Below are 16,908 nucleotides of genomic sequence, written 5' to 3' on the forward strand. Positions count from 1 at the left end.
AACACGAGTCAGTGTCACAAACTAATAATAATCCATGTTGCTGTATCTTATGCTAAAAAAGTACAAGAAAGAGAAATTGATAAAAAGCGAATACATTCATGATTCATGTCGTAATCACATGCATCGGAGGGAAATTTTTTTTCATAGAAATTAAGAAAAAGTTAGAGAGAGAAACAAAAAGAGTGCATGGTTGTAATATTGGTAGAAAGATCGGTATAGATTATACTAATTTTAATTAAAATAGTTAGAATAGGCAAGAATTTTACCTATCTAAACTCCATTTCAAACAAATTCATTCAATTCTTGTTGCTGCGGACAGATGAGAGAAATAAAAACAATATATTAGATCGGTAGAATTTTTACCTATTCTAACTGTTTTAATTGATATGATTGGTAAAATCTGTACCAATCTTTCTACTAATATTACAAACTATGCAATTTTTTTGTTTCTCTCTCTACCTTTTTCTTAATTTCTATGGAAAAAAAATTCTCATTGGAGTTCAATTTCTCTATTTTTATATTCATATCACTAAAAAAATAGTAAATTAAATTTGTAGCATTATTTTTTTTTAAATTCAAAATAACATGACCGCAAAGATTCTTGTGGCACCCCCTTTTTATTTGCGCCTTCCTTCTTAATTTCCTTTAGCGGGCTATCTCAAAATTAGGTCATTTTTTTTGCTCATTAGTTTATTTGTTTGTAAAAATAAATCAATTAACTACTGATAATAAACTATAAATAATATATTAATATTTTTTATAAAAATATTAATATATTTGAGAAATAATAGTTAGCATAAATATTTACCTTCTGAGATGCACGAGGCCGAGAGACGTCGCAGGCTCGCAGCTATTATATATATATAAATAATAACTTTAAAGTTAATCACTTTGTCCAGCAAGTAAAAATTAATTTGTAGAGTTTTTATTTTTTAAAACATAAATTATAAATACTTTTAACATGGAGTATAAATATTTATTAAAGCTGGTTAATTGGAGGCCTTAAAATCTGATAATTAGATGGACTGTAACAACTAACTATTACAAGACCACTATGTGATTCATTGTCATTCCTATAATTTGTTATATATTATTTGAGCCCTTTAACCAATAGTGTGCCTATTTTTCATTATTTATGAATATTTTATTATTAATCCACAAATCAAAGTAAAAACGATGATCACAAGAATTTTGGACGGACTTCAATATCAGTGCATGGGTATCTACTTCTATTCTCACATTAATGTCTAAATTATAACCTTTTGTTGCTTTTTGTCTGTTTATTTAAATGGATGAAGGTAGTTTTATTTTTTTAATTAGTAATTGTTGTTTAAATAGAATAATATTGCTCCAAGGTCATCCATCACTGAGACTTTGTTACATGTGTGAATCACGTACAAAACGAGATCACTGAGACTTTGTTACCAATAGTGTACACTTTATACATGGGTCATGGTTGTTAATTGGATCTGGTTTAATCGGTTTTAAATCAAACTGTGAGGGTTTGGTAAACAGTTCGTTTTTCCGGTTAAATGGATCGGTTCATTTCATTGTTTAAAACCAGTTTTATAGTTCGGTTATATATTCAGTTTAGAAATTTTTAAAACCATTTTACTGCTCTGATCAAAAATTTTAATCTTGTTCCCTATCCAAACCAAACATTTATAAAAAAAAAGAAAAAAATTACGACGTAATGTATATTGCTTGGTTTAGTGTAAAACCGATTAGACTGAATTAAACAAAAATTTTAATCGATCTTTCAAAAAATTAACAAAAACAAATTTTATAATTAATTTCCTTATTTCAGTTCAATCAAACAAACTGAAATAAAATAGGCAAACTAAACTTTTATTAGGTTTTTCAAAATACAACCCGAACATACCAAACTGAACTTATCAACCAACTTAAATTCAAACCGGACAAACTAAACTAAATTTCGGTTTGTCCGATTCGAATTTTAATTTGACTGACAAGTTTATTTTGGTATATTCAGATTGTATTTTTGAAAACTTAATAAAAGTTTAGTTTGTCTATTTTATTTCAGTTTTAACTGAACTGAACCGAACCGATGAACACTCCTATGAATACGGGATGAGATTTCATTAATAAATGTGTTGAGGACAAAATTAGCTCAGACGAAAATTTATTTTTTTTTTTTTTTTTTTTGTTGCCATGCATACTAAGCACTTTATATGATTAATTAAAGCGCAAATCTTACAAGATGCTTATAATCCAACGATTAAAGTTGGAGGACAATCAAATAGACAAATAGTCTCATTTAAGGAGTATCCAATTTGCTACCCTTGATTAAAATTCAATAAAAATTTAACCAGATTTTTCTTAATTGGGCTTCTCCTATATAATAATCAACAGTTATAATTATTTTTACAAGTTTCATATCATATTTGATTGTCCTCCAACTACAAGGATCTAATGTATTCACGAGAATAAAAATACTTAATAATGCTGATATTCACACAAATACTTCTGTCGGTAATCATAATATTTTTCGAAAATAATAATTCGTATCAATTTATTTTCGACATAGTCATTGTTATTCTCGTGTATACTCACGTACTGTTGTAGTATATTTGAGAAAGCGGCCCCAATTTCTCAACGAAAATCCAGGCCCAGCCGCCCGGAAGCAGATTACTTGCCCCTCGGGGTGCAGGAAAATCCTACCCCCTCAATCACTGCAGGGTGGGATCAGATTTAGGATTTAGGGGGTCCACCAACAATGACTCGGGGGGCAGGAAATTCCTGCCCCCGGAGGGCAGACGATTCAATCCCCAGCGGCCCAACCTAATTTGCACCAAAAGTTTACTCTGGTTGCAGATAATGCAACAACGAATGGAATTAAAAACAGGAAATAATGTAGCGTGATTAATAATTCGAAATTTAGTCGTTATAAGATTATTTTTTTCAAGGGCACTGACACTCCTCTCAGCTGAACTGTTTATAACCTTTTGATTATGCCACGATTCGTTCGAATTCGCATCCTCTGAGATATCTCATATTTTGAGTGACTTTTTGGAAAATCTCAACCGTTACAATACGTTCTGCGCGAATCTCAAAGCTAAATAATACTGGCCCCCTACGTCACCCCCGAATAGACACCGGACACGTCGATCACGCAAAATATGAGATATCTCAGAGGATACGCACTCATTCGGAATTCGCAAATATATTAATGCATCTATTTGTGTAACGAGTTTCCTTCGGGGTGTAGTAGAATTAGAATAGAAGGTACAGATCAACTCGATTTGACGTCCCATTTCTATTGTTCGGGACGCATAAAAACACAAGAATAAAGTTCCTCTTCACGCGTTGTCGCGTAGTGCAGGTTATCATCATATTTGATGTCTTTTTCTTTGTCTATTCGTTAGTGTTGCTCATGACTCATCCGTGGAGCTGTAGATCCGACTCGTTTTTTAGACCACAATGTATTACATAAGTTTTGCTCGCTTCAATAGACTCGTCACTCCGTTTCAAAAATATCCGTATCACCCGAGATGCAAGTCATAAATCTAAACTGTTCTTTTAATGTGGCACGAATCTCAAAGCATACCCCAACAGTCTCCGTAGGCTCCGGATTGGATTTAGGCTGGCTGGAATTAATTTGGGTCGTACGTTTGTTCCAATTGTACCTCAGGTATCTGGGGGACACGGACTCGTTTCAAAGGGATAACAGCGGATAACTTCATTTGTGCACCAGGAGATATTCCTCCTGTTTTATTCAAAGAGTAATTCGTCTTAACCTTTATATATCATTTTTATCGGATGGTGTGAAATTGTGCATCATTATCTTTTTCTTATAAAAAAAAAAGTTTCTTTATTAACGAGATATGTAATTATAGTAGAAATAGGGTGTTTTTAAGTTCATCAAGTCTTTTCTAAATTTATTATATTGACTTTATACAGTGAATTCAAACTATTGAAATCGATCTATTTTATGAGTAATGTATCTATATGTAAAAAAAAAAAAAAAAAAATTCGAATTATTTTTTACCGCATTATCTTCACTGTTGATTCTTAATAGAAACACATAAAACAATATAAAATGAACATTCTATTATCTATACTCCCATAATTTTATAGATTTTAAAGAATAAATACAGTTCATTCAATATCTTACTAAAACTGTATCATGGTGCTTGATATTTAATATTGGCTCTAGAGTGAGTCTATGCTACTATGCATATTACGGGTTGTTACCGTGCGACGGCTCTATATTCAAGTTTTCAAATTCTAACGGTTGATCCGAACCGTTCATCTTGTTCTCCATATTAATATGTGTTTGGAGACCAAATTTTACATTTTTTTGAAAATTTATTACTATTTTTTTAGATATTTAGAAAATCACTTGATCTGAAAATTCTGGACCATCTAAAAACAGTGATTTTCAATAAATCTAAAAAAATAGTAAAAAATTTCAAACAATGTAAAATTTGGTCTCCAAACACATATTAATATGGAGAACAAGATGAACGGTTCGGATCGACCGTTAGAATTTGAAAACTCGAATATAGAGCCGTAGCACAGTAACAAATCGTAATATACATAATACCATAGACTCACTCTTGGCTGTACTTTGTTGGAGAATACTTGGTTAGCGTAAAAATATTCTTTTATGATGTTCAAAAACTTGTGAATATCTTTATTGTATATTTGTATAAGATCGCTTTTCATTTTTAAAACTATGTTAAGACAAAAATAATATGATGTTTTTTGTTTAGTGTTGACTGCACAACAGTTAAGAAAAATCTTCATTATTTTAATTTTGCTGACAGCACAGTAATATTCTAATATTATTCTTCAGAGATCTAAAAAACTTTCTTAGCCCGGAAATAATATTACAATATAATATATTGAGATATCTATGCCCAATATTTAGTCATGCCATAAAAAAAAACAATATTGAACAGATTAGTGAAGCAGGGAAAGCTACAGGGAAATGGTTCCAGGAGATTTGGAAAAGAATATCTAGGACAGCTAAATAATTGCTACTATGTACACATGCTTTTACTTATTACATTCACAGAAATCCTGGCTCTATTCATTCCACCACCCCTTGGTACTCCAACAGAAAACCATCTCCGTAGTCCGTAGATCCTGGATCTATTTTATTTTTCTGGTTGTGGCACTCTCAATGCAGCAAACTGTGTAAAGAGTCGGTCTGAGAAAGGCTTCTTTGTTTTGCTTGAATTAATGGGCTAATATAAAAGAAAAAAATTATAGTATTAATTAGGGTTAATATATCCAATTGTTTTCATACCCCAGATCTTTATTTTCAAATTACGAACACTTGATCATAACTGCTCAACTTAATTTCCATATTAAAAAGTGTCTGGAGACCAAAATTTATATTTATTTTTTGGGATTTCTTTTTGTTATTTTTATAGATAGGTACAAAATCAGAAATCCGAAGATTTTGGATCATCCAAAAATAGTGTTTTTGTACCCATCTAAGAAATGAGTAAAAAAATATAAAATTTGATTCTAGTAAATTTTAATATGATGTTCATGTTTAACGGTTTGGATCAGCTGTTTGAGCCTTAAGAGCGGATATAAGAATATGGTGCATGGTTGGGGTACAAAACTAGTATGGCATTTTAATCCTACTCTTTTCATATTAGTACATTTTTGCTAAATTTTTTAATATTGCTACCTCAACAAAAGTAAGGTTTAAAACAAATGTTTAATGTATAAGATCAAAATAATATAAAATCAACAAAAATATATCAGATTAAGAAGAATAAAATAATATCAAAATAAGTAAGGGAGCTTGACCCCTTCTCTTTTTGAAGAGGTGGTCAACTAAAGTATACAAAATTTGATTACTTAAAGAGCAACTTCTTTTAATTTTTTATCAAGAAGGCTAACCAATGAAATAAAAAAATAAAGGTACATACACTTGATATTATTTTTTACCACCACTATCCTTTATATATAATATTTAAAGCAAATCAAAATACCATTCGAAACACAAAATGCCACACGGAAAGTGCCTCACGAGATCATGAATTGATATATTTCTCAAACTCTCACCGAATAGTTGTTAATGCATCTATAATTATTTTTGGTTTAGAGGCCAGGACAAAAGGAGAGTACAGAGCTCACAAGGAAAAGTTGACCCAAAATCAATATACACAGTACAAAAAGAAGAATCATTAATGAGTTAGACTAATATGACACTAGTGTTATATCAAACTAAATATCACCACATCTTAAATTCTTAGATCTGCTTTAAGATTCGTACTATCCGCTTTTACTGTTCAAGCACTTTATTTTGTACGAATCTTAAAGCAGATCTAAGGGTTTAAGATGTGGTGTTATTTAGTTTGATATAACACTAGTGTCATATTAGCCTAACTCATCATTAATTGAAGCCTCATCATCTATCCGTACACTTGAATGTTTTAAATTCAGACTGAGTAATTGAGAATGCACACTTAACTATTCATTCTTTTAGAAAAAAGGTTGATTAAATAAAAAGTTAGCTAGTATTTGTGAGATGAACTTGAAAATTTTCATATTTCTTTCCTCACTTAATAGCTATCAACAGTTGTTTTGAACTTTCGAACCCTCTAAAATTAAATACATATACTTAGCTTTTTGTAGAATGCATATATAGGTTGTTTAAAATTTAAAAATGTACACTTACTATTTTGGACTTCTATATGTACTCATTTTTTTTTTGAGAAAATATATACTCATTGTTGCAATTACATGTTAAATGCTCTTAACTATTACATAATATAAATTATTATATATTTATTAGAGCTGAAATAACACTAATATCATACTAGTCAGACTCATTATATTTCAGCCTTCAAGAAAATATATATGATGTGATATAATTGGTCAAGTGATGTGATATATATGATGTTAAGTGATGTGATATATGTTGTGATTAGATATGACAAACCATACTGTGTTATTTTCGATCGAAGGATATGTAATGTGCGTTTTTGGCAAAGACTTGATCTAATTTCCGGGTACACATTTTAACAATACAGTTTTTAATTCACGCATAGCATAAAGCATACACAGGATAGTAATTTTCAGTACTTAATTGTCTCTGATATTATGAATTAAAAATTGCCTGTTAAGATGTGTACCCCTAATTTCCTTCAAATTTAGAACATGACTCCGAATTAAGCAGCCAACAACCCAGAACTAGAAGCCACCACCTCTGACAATTAACCAGATATAACTCCCATCCATTAATTTCCCACTCAATTAAATATCATTAATTTCCTTCTAGAAGCTATCTTCCAAGAAAAAATTGCCCCACCTGCATCCGACATTTTTATTTTTACTCAATTAAAAAATTATTTTAATAATAATAACCAAAGTTTAGCAACAATTTTAAAAATACCTCACTCGTGGAAATTTTTCGCGGGCTGAAATTTTAATTCCCATTTTTTTTTTATAAAACAGAAATTTATTTTTATTTTTTATTTTTTGTATTGAAATATTAGAAATGTTGGATATATTTCTTTGAAAATAGATGGAATACAATATAATTTGATTTATTAGAAAGACTGTAACAAATAACCCGGATCAATATTTTTCAGGTCGGATTTTTCGCGGCTGTAAGAAAAATTAATATATTTCTGTATGTGTTATTGGAAAAAAATAAAAATGCTTAGATTCTGAGTTATTGATCCCGGTTCAAAAGTCACTTCTATGTATTCTAGAAAATATTGTGATCCTTCTAGGACATTTAATTTATGGAAAGTTGTATCTATTTTTGAAAAAAAAATAAAAACTTTAAGTTATTTAATAATTATTATTCAAAAAGAATTCTCAAAATAGATACAACTTTTTATAAATTAAATGTCCTAGAAGGATCACAATATTTTCTAGATTACATAGAAGTGACTTTTGAACCGGGATCAATAACTCAGAATCTAAGCATTTTTATTTTTTTTCCAATAACACATACAGAAATATATTAATTTTTCTTACAGCCGCGAAAAATCCGACCTGAAAAATATTGATCCGGGTTATTTGTTACAGTCTTTCTAATAAATCAAATTATATTGTATTCCATCTATTTTGAAAGAAATATATCCAACATTTCTAATATTTCAATACAAAAAATAAAAATAAATTTCTGTTTTATAAAAAAAAAAGGGAATTAAAATTCCAGCCCGTGGAAAATTTTCACGGGTAGGGTATTTTTAAAATTGTTGTTAAACTTTGGTTATTATTATTAAAATAATTTTTTAAAGGGATAAAAATAAAAATGTCGGCACCTGCATTGGAGGCGTTTATCCCAGTTTTAATAAGAAGCATTTAATAACTCCATACTACTTTAGTTCATACAATTTGTCATGGGCACACATGCACTACTACTCTTCACACTTTGGTTTCTAACGCAAATACGTAAAACTTCAACATAGAAAGAGAGAGAGAGAGAGAGACAATAGAAAAATAGTGAAAGAAATTTCAACATAGAGAGAGAAGAGAGAGAGAGAGAGCCAGAGACTGTCACACTGTACAAAAGAAGAAATGCAAACGAAAGCACAGAAGAGGAGCATCTTACTATCAACAGAAATTATAGCAATATTACTAATCTACACATGGATAGCAGAAACCGAGGCAAAAGTGCCGGCGCTTATAGTCTTTGGTGACTCGACAGTAGATGCCGGCAACAACAACGTCTTACCGACAACGCTAAAAGCGAACTTTCCTCCTTATGGTAGGGATTTCATGGGCACTAGGAAGCCAACGGGTCGGTTCAGCAATGGAAGGGTAGCAACTGATTTTTATTCCGAGATGTACGGCCTCCGATCTTTTGTGCCGGCATACTTGGATCCTGAGTATGGTATTGAGGATTTCGCACTTGGTGTTTGCTTTGCTTCTGCTGGGACGGGTATCGACCCTGAAACTGCTGGAGTTCTGGTAAATGTTATATTTTCATTCATGTTCCTTCAGTGATATTATTTCAATATCTATAAGCAAGTGATTTTCCCTAGATAAATTTTAATATTTTTTTTACTCAAATCAGAAAATTCCATATCATTCATCTGTTATTTATGTATATCAAAATCTACACATCTAACATAGCCCAAATCATATTATTGCATTGCCCGTAGTGACTTTGTACTTAACGGTATGATTTAAGTTCTTTGTTTTTCTATAATTTAATGATATTTTTATTTGACAGATGATGTTTTTATTTTAGAAGACTACACGAGTTCTCTAAATATGAAAATTATGTTAAACCCATATATGGAAACAAGCAGAGTTGATGAAGGATTAATACTTATATAAATTTAGTTTTTTTTTATTATGAAAAGTCAGTTATACCCCTATTCAAGCAAGTGAAATTATTTGAGGAATATCAAGCAAGGCTGGAAGGCTATCTTGGCCCTGAAATGGCAAAGAAAACAATAAGTGAAGGCGTTTATGCAGTAAGCATTGGCACCAATGACTTCATAGAGAACTACTTTGCATATTCCACTCCGCGTTTTCTTGAATTTACGCCGGAAAGATACGTCCAGTTTCTGATCAATCTTGGTCGAGAATTTATTGTACAGATTTACATGCTAGGAGCTCGCAAAATCGGCTTCACAGGTGTAGCTCCTTTTCACATTTCTTTTTCATATCTATCATATTCAGAACATTTGTTTTGATGATGTTTCCCTAATTTCTAAGGATGAATGTGGAAAATTAATTTATAAAATGTGCATATAACAACCTGAAAATATCAAAAAAATTGTAGGGCTGTCAGGGATGGGATGTTTGCCCTTGGAAAGGAATAGAAACCCAATGTGGGGCCGCCCTTGCATAGAGACATACAACAAGGCAGCAAGAGATTTCAACTCAAAGCTACAACAAATGACAGATGAACTGTGCAATGCTTTGCCAGATTTGCAATTGAAAGTTGCACATCTCTATGACTTCTTTGCAAACATTCTCCAAAACCCTTCTCTTTATGGTATGCACCATTAATATCTTGTTACTACAACTTTGCAAATATTAACAATTTCAAGTTTACCAACAAATATATTTCTTTCATTTTTGACTGTTTAGAAATTGGGTGTTAATTAACTGTGCAATTTTGTTGTTTTCCAGGCTTTGAAGATGCACAGTATGGATGTTGTGGCACTGGGACATACGAACTAGGCTACTTGTGCAACGAGTATACCCCTTTCACTTGTACAGATGCAAGCAAATACGTATTTTGGGATGCTGTACATCCTACGGAGAAGACAAGTAGGATAGTTGCAGAGTATTTAATGAACACCACATTCTCCAAATTCAAATAGATTCTCAGATTATTTTTTTATAATTCCAAGTGTAATACGTAGTTAATTATACTTGTATTTAGCTGTTATTAACAATTATTTTTCTCTTTATATTGAATAGAGCCTCCTTGTTGATTGTTAGTATCAATTGATCACAAATTCTTATAAAATTTTCGAAATAATTTCTGGTATGACTTGCCATTTACAGCTTAAGACTTTTGGCAAAAGTCAATGTCGCTTGCAGTTCTCTCGTCTTTCCCAAATAAACTGGGAAGTTAACCAACTTTCATGTTCAGATTGAACTAATTTCACTAAACACGTATCAATAGTTGCATAGTTACAAAATCATAACTAAAATTATACAGTCCAGTAAATTACAACAGTCCTGCAACTTATTTGTTCCCCGAAAAGAGAACATCATGTTAAATTCAAAAGGCCTACTCAGATTTACGACCAGCCCGGTTAAATAGCCGGGAAAACAAAGCTGAAAGCCAAGCAAAAAATACCATGAGGTAATTTTTTGAAGTCGTCTTGGGCTTGGGCTGTTCCGGTCTAGGCCCAAATAAACCCTTGTACAGCTCCTTTTGTTTCTGGTAAACTTCCTTTTCATGCTCGGCTAACAACTTGAGCTCTCGAATAACTGCTGTGTCTTCTGGTGCAAATCTTTGGACCTTCTTCAAATCCTCCAGTGCAGAGTCAGTCTGCCCAAGGGCTGCCCGGGCCTTGCCCCTTCTGAAAAGAGCCTTCAAATTGTTCTCATCCTCTGACAACACCTGATTGTGGTATAATAAGATTAGAATTAGGACTCAAGGTATCAAGATAAGACCATGTATGCTACTAACAAGTACAACTGTACACATGCTATACTACAAGAGTGAGGCTATGGTACTATGCATAGCACAGATTGGTTCATACTACATGTCAATTTTTTCGTTTTCAAAGTCCAAATAGTCGATCTGAACCGTTCAACGTGATTTTTATATAAAAATGTACTTGCAGACTAAATTTTACAATTTTTAGAAACGTTTTTACTATATTTTAGATAGGCAGAAAATCACCACTTTTGAATGGTCTAGAATCTTTAGATCAAGTGATTTTTCTACCAATCTAAAAAATAGTAAAAAATTCTAAAATGTAAGTACATTTTCATATAGGGATCATGTTGAACAGTTCAGATCGCTTGTTTGAACTTTTAAAATGGAGATACTGATCCATAGTACGGACCAATATGCGCTATGCATAGTACTGTACTCACTGATACTACAACTCTTGTACACAAGAGAAAGGTGACCTGTACTGTGTAACCATACTTTATCAATCTTTGAAGTTTTTGCTTACATTTGCCACTGGACAGAGTTGCTAAAACCTATTACTTTCCCTGCTTCCACTTTCATTGATAGTATGAAGCAAGAACATTTAACGTTTTACCATTTAGAACTGCACAGACAACATAACCATCAAGGAGAACTCTTCCATTAGCAACAACACAAGTTAATTTTACCATATACTAAATTTCCACTTTGACTGACCAAATTAGAAACTGGTAAATTGGTGAGCAAGCTGAACACTAAATCAAAAGAAGGGTACAAGTTTCTACAATCTATCAGCAAGAAAACCAACATTTGCTGGGTAGGGATGCAAGTGGCACCTTTTAGGCCTTATTACACGAGTCATGATAGGTTTAGTTTAATGCAATAAAAAGAATAAAAACGAGAACTCACAATACTGCATTGTCCTATTGCTTCATCATACCGCTTCAGCTTGATTAGGCACTGGGCCATATTGAGATGGCATGGGTTTTTCACGGCTAATGCCATGTCCCTATACTTGCCGAATAATTGAAACATAAAATCATCCCCCATGTATGCAATTGCCTAAAAGTAAACAAATTGATGAAAAGAGAAATTATCAATACAAATTTTAAAGTAAAGGTGCCAAATCCCATTGAATAAAACCTAGTATGAAAAATGGTAAATAAGACATTTTCATCTTTTGTACCAAGACTAATAGCTAACATTTGTTTTTAATACAAGAGGGATTGAAAAGAACAACGTACAAAATAAACAGAAATCAATACTAATGTACTTTGGACCAACCAATCTTTGACACATACAAATCCTAAGAGTAGGGTACAAGTGGCAAACTATGTACTAAGCACCCCAAACAACAAATATACCAGCCAGCAACATAAATTGTACAAAACATATTATAGAAGTAATGTGAATTCAAAGTGAAAAACAGGTGTTCAGTACCATTTCATACTGTTGCATGGCCTCCTGAAGCTTCTCTTCAGCAAAAAGTGCATTGCCTTCTTTCTTTCTCCTGTCAGCTGCTTCTATTCTCTCTTCTACTGTCATGTCACTTCTTGCCTTTCCCTATTTATTTTTGAAAATGTCATTGTTTTATTTATTAAAATAGTTTTCCAAAAAACTATACCCAACTTTAGGTATAAGTTTTGCAGAGAAGAATGGAAATATTTATAAAAGGAAAAGAAACACACTGAAAGTAACCCAGGAAAAATAAATAAATAAGCAGAGAGATACTTAAAACCCGCTGTACAACAAACTCCACAGATTTAACCACATCTAATCCTATGCCCATTCATAATTTATATCACAAGATTTCCTAGTTTGGTCCACTCCCTTTTATGTTCGGACTGAGAAAAGGCTCTATGGAGGGGGAGATAGAGAGAGAGAGGAGGCTGTGCATCAGTGATTTGTTGAGTGGAGAGGTGATGTTAGCTATCCTGTTACCCTTAGTGATGGATGCATACGCAATCGATGCAGATTGGCACGGCATCAATAAGTCATGGCTGGACCATGGAAGCGAGGAAATATGAATCCAAGCCTAACCAGATTTGCCAAAATCTGACCATGTGCCTTTCAGATCTGTTACCAGATAAATATTGTGGAATAATTTACGATTGACCTAATATAGGAAAGCATGCATGCTCAACCAGACTAGACTCGATCAACTGTCTTTAGGTAAGAAGATTGCCAAGATTCAATCAACTGTCTTTAGGTAAGCAGATTGCCCCTTTTTCTATTTCTTATTTTCTTGCTTGAATTGAGTATTTATCAATCGATTTGAATTTGGATTAGAATAGAGCAAATAATGGTCATTAAACGAGGAATTTGATTCATTAGAACAAGTTATCCATTAGGTTGATTATGCATGGAAGTAAATAATTGGCATGGAATTGAAATATTTAATACAGTTTCTTTATTTGTCAAACTGAAAGGGTTGATTACTCAAATTGATCGTGCATATATTAGATCAAATTCGAAAATACAACAAGTCTATTATGTAATGTGCTTGATTCAGTTAAGAAATTTTTATGGTACTTATGCTGAATAAACTCTCGTTGTCTTTCTCATGGATTCAATTATTGATGCATGTTTTATTTTATTTTCTAAAATAAAGCGATCAAATTACTCAATTTGTGTTGCTGCTACAGCTGGACCATGTGGCAATGCTGAGAGAGAGAGAGAGAGAGAGAGTGGTGCTACCTCTTTGGCCTCATCAAAACCGATAAGTTCAACCTCATACAAGAGATCAGCCATGGGAGGCACATTGGGGAAAGAGAAGCTCCCCTCTTTACCATACCCCAATTCCCACCCAACATGCAACAGTGCGCTTTCCCCGCTTTTCATGCTTGCTACCCCAATTGCCAGCCCAGCCATCTCCTTTTTCTCTGGAAATAAAGCCCATTAATAAATGGCTTTTAGTAAGTAAACAATCCCTTCTAATTGGTGAAATATTCACACCAGTAGTATAAGTGTTTTGTTACAAATCACAAAAAGGAAAACGGTTTCGCCATGCAAACCCACTGTTTATTGTATTTGCATAAACACCCAACTGTATATCATTGTGATCTAAAGGTGTATTCCCTAAAACATTGACACTCTTTGCTCATGAAAATGACTTTCTTTTGAATCTGATTGAATGAAATATATATTCAAAACCATTTAGACTAATTACTTGGTATAAAGAATCAAAGGCTATTTACTAGTTTTACTTTTCTTTATTCTTTCCTTTTTGAGCAAACATTGGTCGTATGGTCAAGCGTAACTAACAAAATATCCTGATAATGTGGAGGTTTATGTGCAAACCTGAAAAATGCTCAATGCAATTTGTAATGAGATAATATACTGGGTGTAATACGGAAAAGGAATAAACAGAAAACAAGAAAAGGGTATACTGATGTACCTTTTCCAAGAACTAGTTCAATTGGGTGTTGTTCTTGCCTTGTATCTTCAAATTTATGTAAAGTGCTCTTAACCCATGCTCTATAGTGCACTAAGACATAAAAATTGTAAATAATAACAATTAGATAAAATTTAAAAGAATTCATAAAGTGATGGAATTTGAATCTGTTTGTTATCCTAAAGAAATTCTTGTATGAAAAGTAGAAAGGTAAGGTTAACATTTAGGTAAAAGTACCCTTGGGAACACTGGGACATGGTTTCATCTGATTTTGCTTAATCTTGTCAGATATGTTTGTTGAAATCAAGGCCATAATTTGAACACAACGGTACTGCTAAATTGCCACAGACAATGATACTCTGATATATTTTATCATTTATTGTACCAATCCGAGAATCCCCGAAAGAGGTACCGTATATTTTATTTTTACTTTTGATGGTCAGCAGTGAAGTACTGCCAAAGAGGTACAGTATTGCTAGAATAGAAAATATAAACTGCTTACAGAAACAAGTGGAAAGCTTAGAAGGTTGTTTTCCATAGCCTTCCTTAATAATTTGCTTCTCGACCTTTTCATGAAGGGCCTCCATTGGAGAATCGATCTTTGGGGGTCTGGTACCATCTTGTACCGGTTCATTTCGAACGACTGACGTGTTCTCTACTGTTATATCGTTGTCACCATTTTCATCTAAAATAAACGAAAAGAATGGTCTAATTATCAAAAGATGGATGAAATCTCCCTAGTTTTGAGTATGATAGTTGCATTACAACTACATAAGCATGTACATAGCAGTACTGATACTGTTACTGTTACTGTAACTTGTACAACTAATAACACTTGTTTAGGTCCAGTTATTAGTCTCGATTAGGTAACTCCAAGTTTGCAAGTTGAGCCGAAATCAAGACCAATTAAGCCCCCTTACTTTTAATCAAACTCTAATTCCTGTTTTTCCTAATCATCCCCAATTATGGAACTGAACACTGAGCACAGCACAATAATAATCTTGCCCAGTATGTAGTAAGTCAAGCTTCGTTCCTAACTCAGATCAACACAATCTCCTAAAAATAGATCTACAAAAGAGCAGAGAAATACCTGAAATCTCATCACTCAATCTTTCCTCGCTCCCTCCGACTCTCTCTTCCTCCATGGCGCGCTCCCTCCTCTCTTTCTCGCTAAAAAGTTAAAAGAACTACCGAGAAATCTAGAAAGTAGAATCCCCCGCAATAAATGGCATGCAAAACTACAGTACTACAATCACCTAAATTGCGCCTCCAGCATTTGCTTCGGCCAGCAGCCAGCTCAACTGTTCAATTTGCACAAACTAAAACGGGTGAGGTTTAGATATTATCGGTAACCGAGACCCGGGAAAGGCCCAAGCCCAACGACATATGGGCTTCCCACTTCATTAGATCATCGGTTCATGCAATTTTATGCAGTACATTAAAAATTCTTCATTAGATAATAATGGAGTTTTGTCCGAAAGGTTTTGGAAACAATCTTATTAAAAGTTAGATTATATTCCTTTGATTTGTATTGAGATTTTTATAGACAAATTTAGAATTGCACTAATTTAATATGCTCCATGAATGTTATACAATTATTCCATATTAATAGTTAAATAATAAATATTCAATTTAGAAAATCAACTCAGTCATAAGGTGCTTATTAGAAAATTGCACTAATTATTATTAATAAAAAAAATTATCAGCATTTATATTAGAATCATGAAAATGGAAAATTGAATTTCCACATCTTGTCAAATTTATTTCAAGCTCAGTTCAACTTGGGATTTTAAAATATCAAAATAATATACGAAACGTGTACTATTCAATTACTTATATTTATTTTTCTCATTTTACATTTTTTTTAAATATGCTTTTCATAAAAAATCAACAATTTAATGAAGAAAATAGTTATATAATTTAAATAGTAGCGATAAGCTATTAATAGGAAAATTAGTAATGAAATAGCATTTCAAAAAGAAGAATAAAAATTTTCACAATACTTTTACAGTACAACTGAATAATCATTTCTACATAATTTTCACATTTCTGTATATTTTTGTTAGCATGAGTTATCGCAAATTGATTTGTTATAGGTTCCCATACTCATAGAAAATTTTTGTTCGTCGTAGTTCCTTGACAATTTAACACGCTCTAAGATTGTATTTGTGTCTCAGTTGTTTCTTAATTTAATATGTGACTCCGAATTTATTATAAAAGTGATTAGATACATGCAACACGTTGTATATGCATTCCAGCATATTTGTGCAGGGGTGGATATATAATATAAGAATGCGGGTCAATTGACTTCATTTTTTTTTTTTTAAATTTTGTTGATTTACAACTTATTTTTTATATAATTTATAGTAAAATGTTACAATTAGCGTAAAATGACCCTTATTCGCAGTTATATGATTGGTTTCCATTCATATTTAATTCT

General features: G+C 32.3%; 2 protein-coding genes across 2 annotated transcripts; one reads left to right on the forward strand and one right to left on the reverse strand.

The window, feature by feature from the left end:
* The first annotated feature begins 8,478 nt into the window (after positions 1-8,478).
* LOC144560531 (GDSL esterase/lipase At4g26790-like) lies at positions 8,479-10,325 on the forward strand. The gene is made up of 4 exons (XM_078309755.1): positions 8,479-8,913; positions 9,312-9,588; positions 9,737-9,952; positions 10,090-10,325. The coding sequence occupies exons 1-4, from the start codon at positions 8,521-8,523 to the stop codon at positions 10,281-10,283; spliced, it is 1,080 nt and encodes a 359-aa protein (XP_078165881.1). The 5' UTR covers positions 8,479-8,520; the 3' UTR covers positions 10,284-10,325.
* Positions 10,326-10,548: 223 nt separating this feature from the next.
* On the reverse strand, positions 10,549-15,782 carry TWD1 (FKBP-type peptidyl-prolyl cis-trans isomerase family protein). The gene is made up of 7 exons (XM_078309754.1): positions 15,559-15,782; positions 14,971-15,153; positions 14,472-14,561; positions 13,772-13,956; positions 12,515-12,637; positions 11,984-12,136; positions 10,549-11,035 (listed from the first exon to the last, which is right to left on the reverse strand). The coding sequence occupies exons 1-7, from the start codon at positions 15,611-15,613 to the stop codon at positions 10,700-10,702; spliced, it is 1,125 nt and encodes a 374-aa protein (XP_078165880.1). The 5' UTR covers positions 15,614-15,782; the 3' UTR covers positions 10,549-10,699.
* Between the last annotated feature and the right edge of the window lie 1,126 nt (positions 15,783-16,908).

This window comes from Carex rostrata, chromosome 10 (genome assembly GCF_964058835.1).
Source record: "Carex rostrata chromosome 10, lpCarRost1.2, whole genome shotgun sequence".
Lineage (NCBI taxonomy): Eukaryota > Viridiplantae > Streptophyta > Magnoliopsida > Poales > Cyperaceae > Carex > Carex rostrata.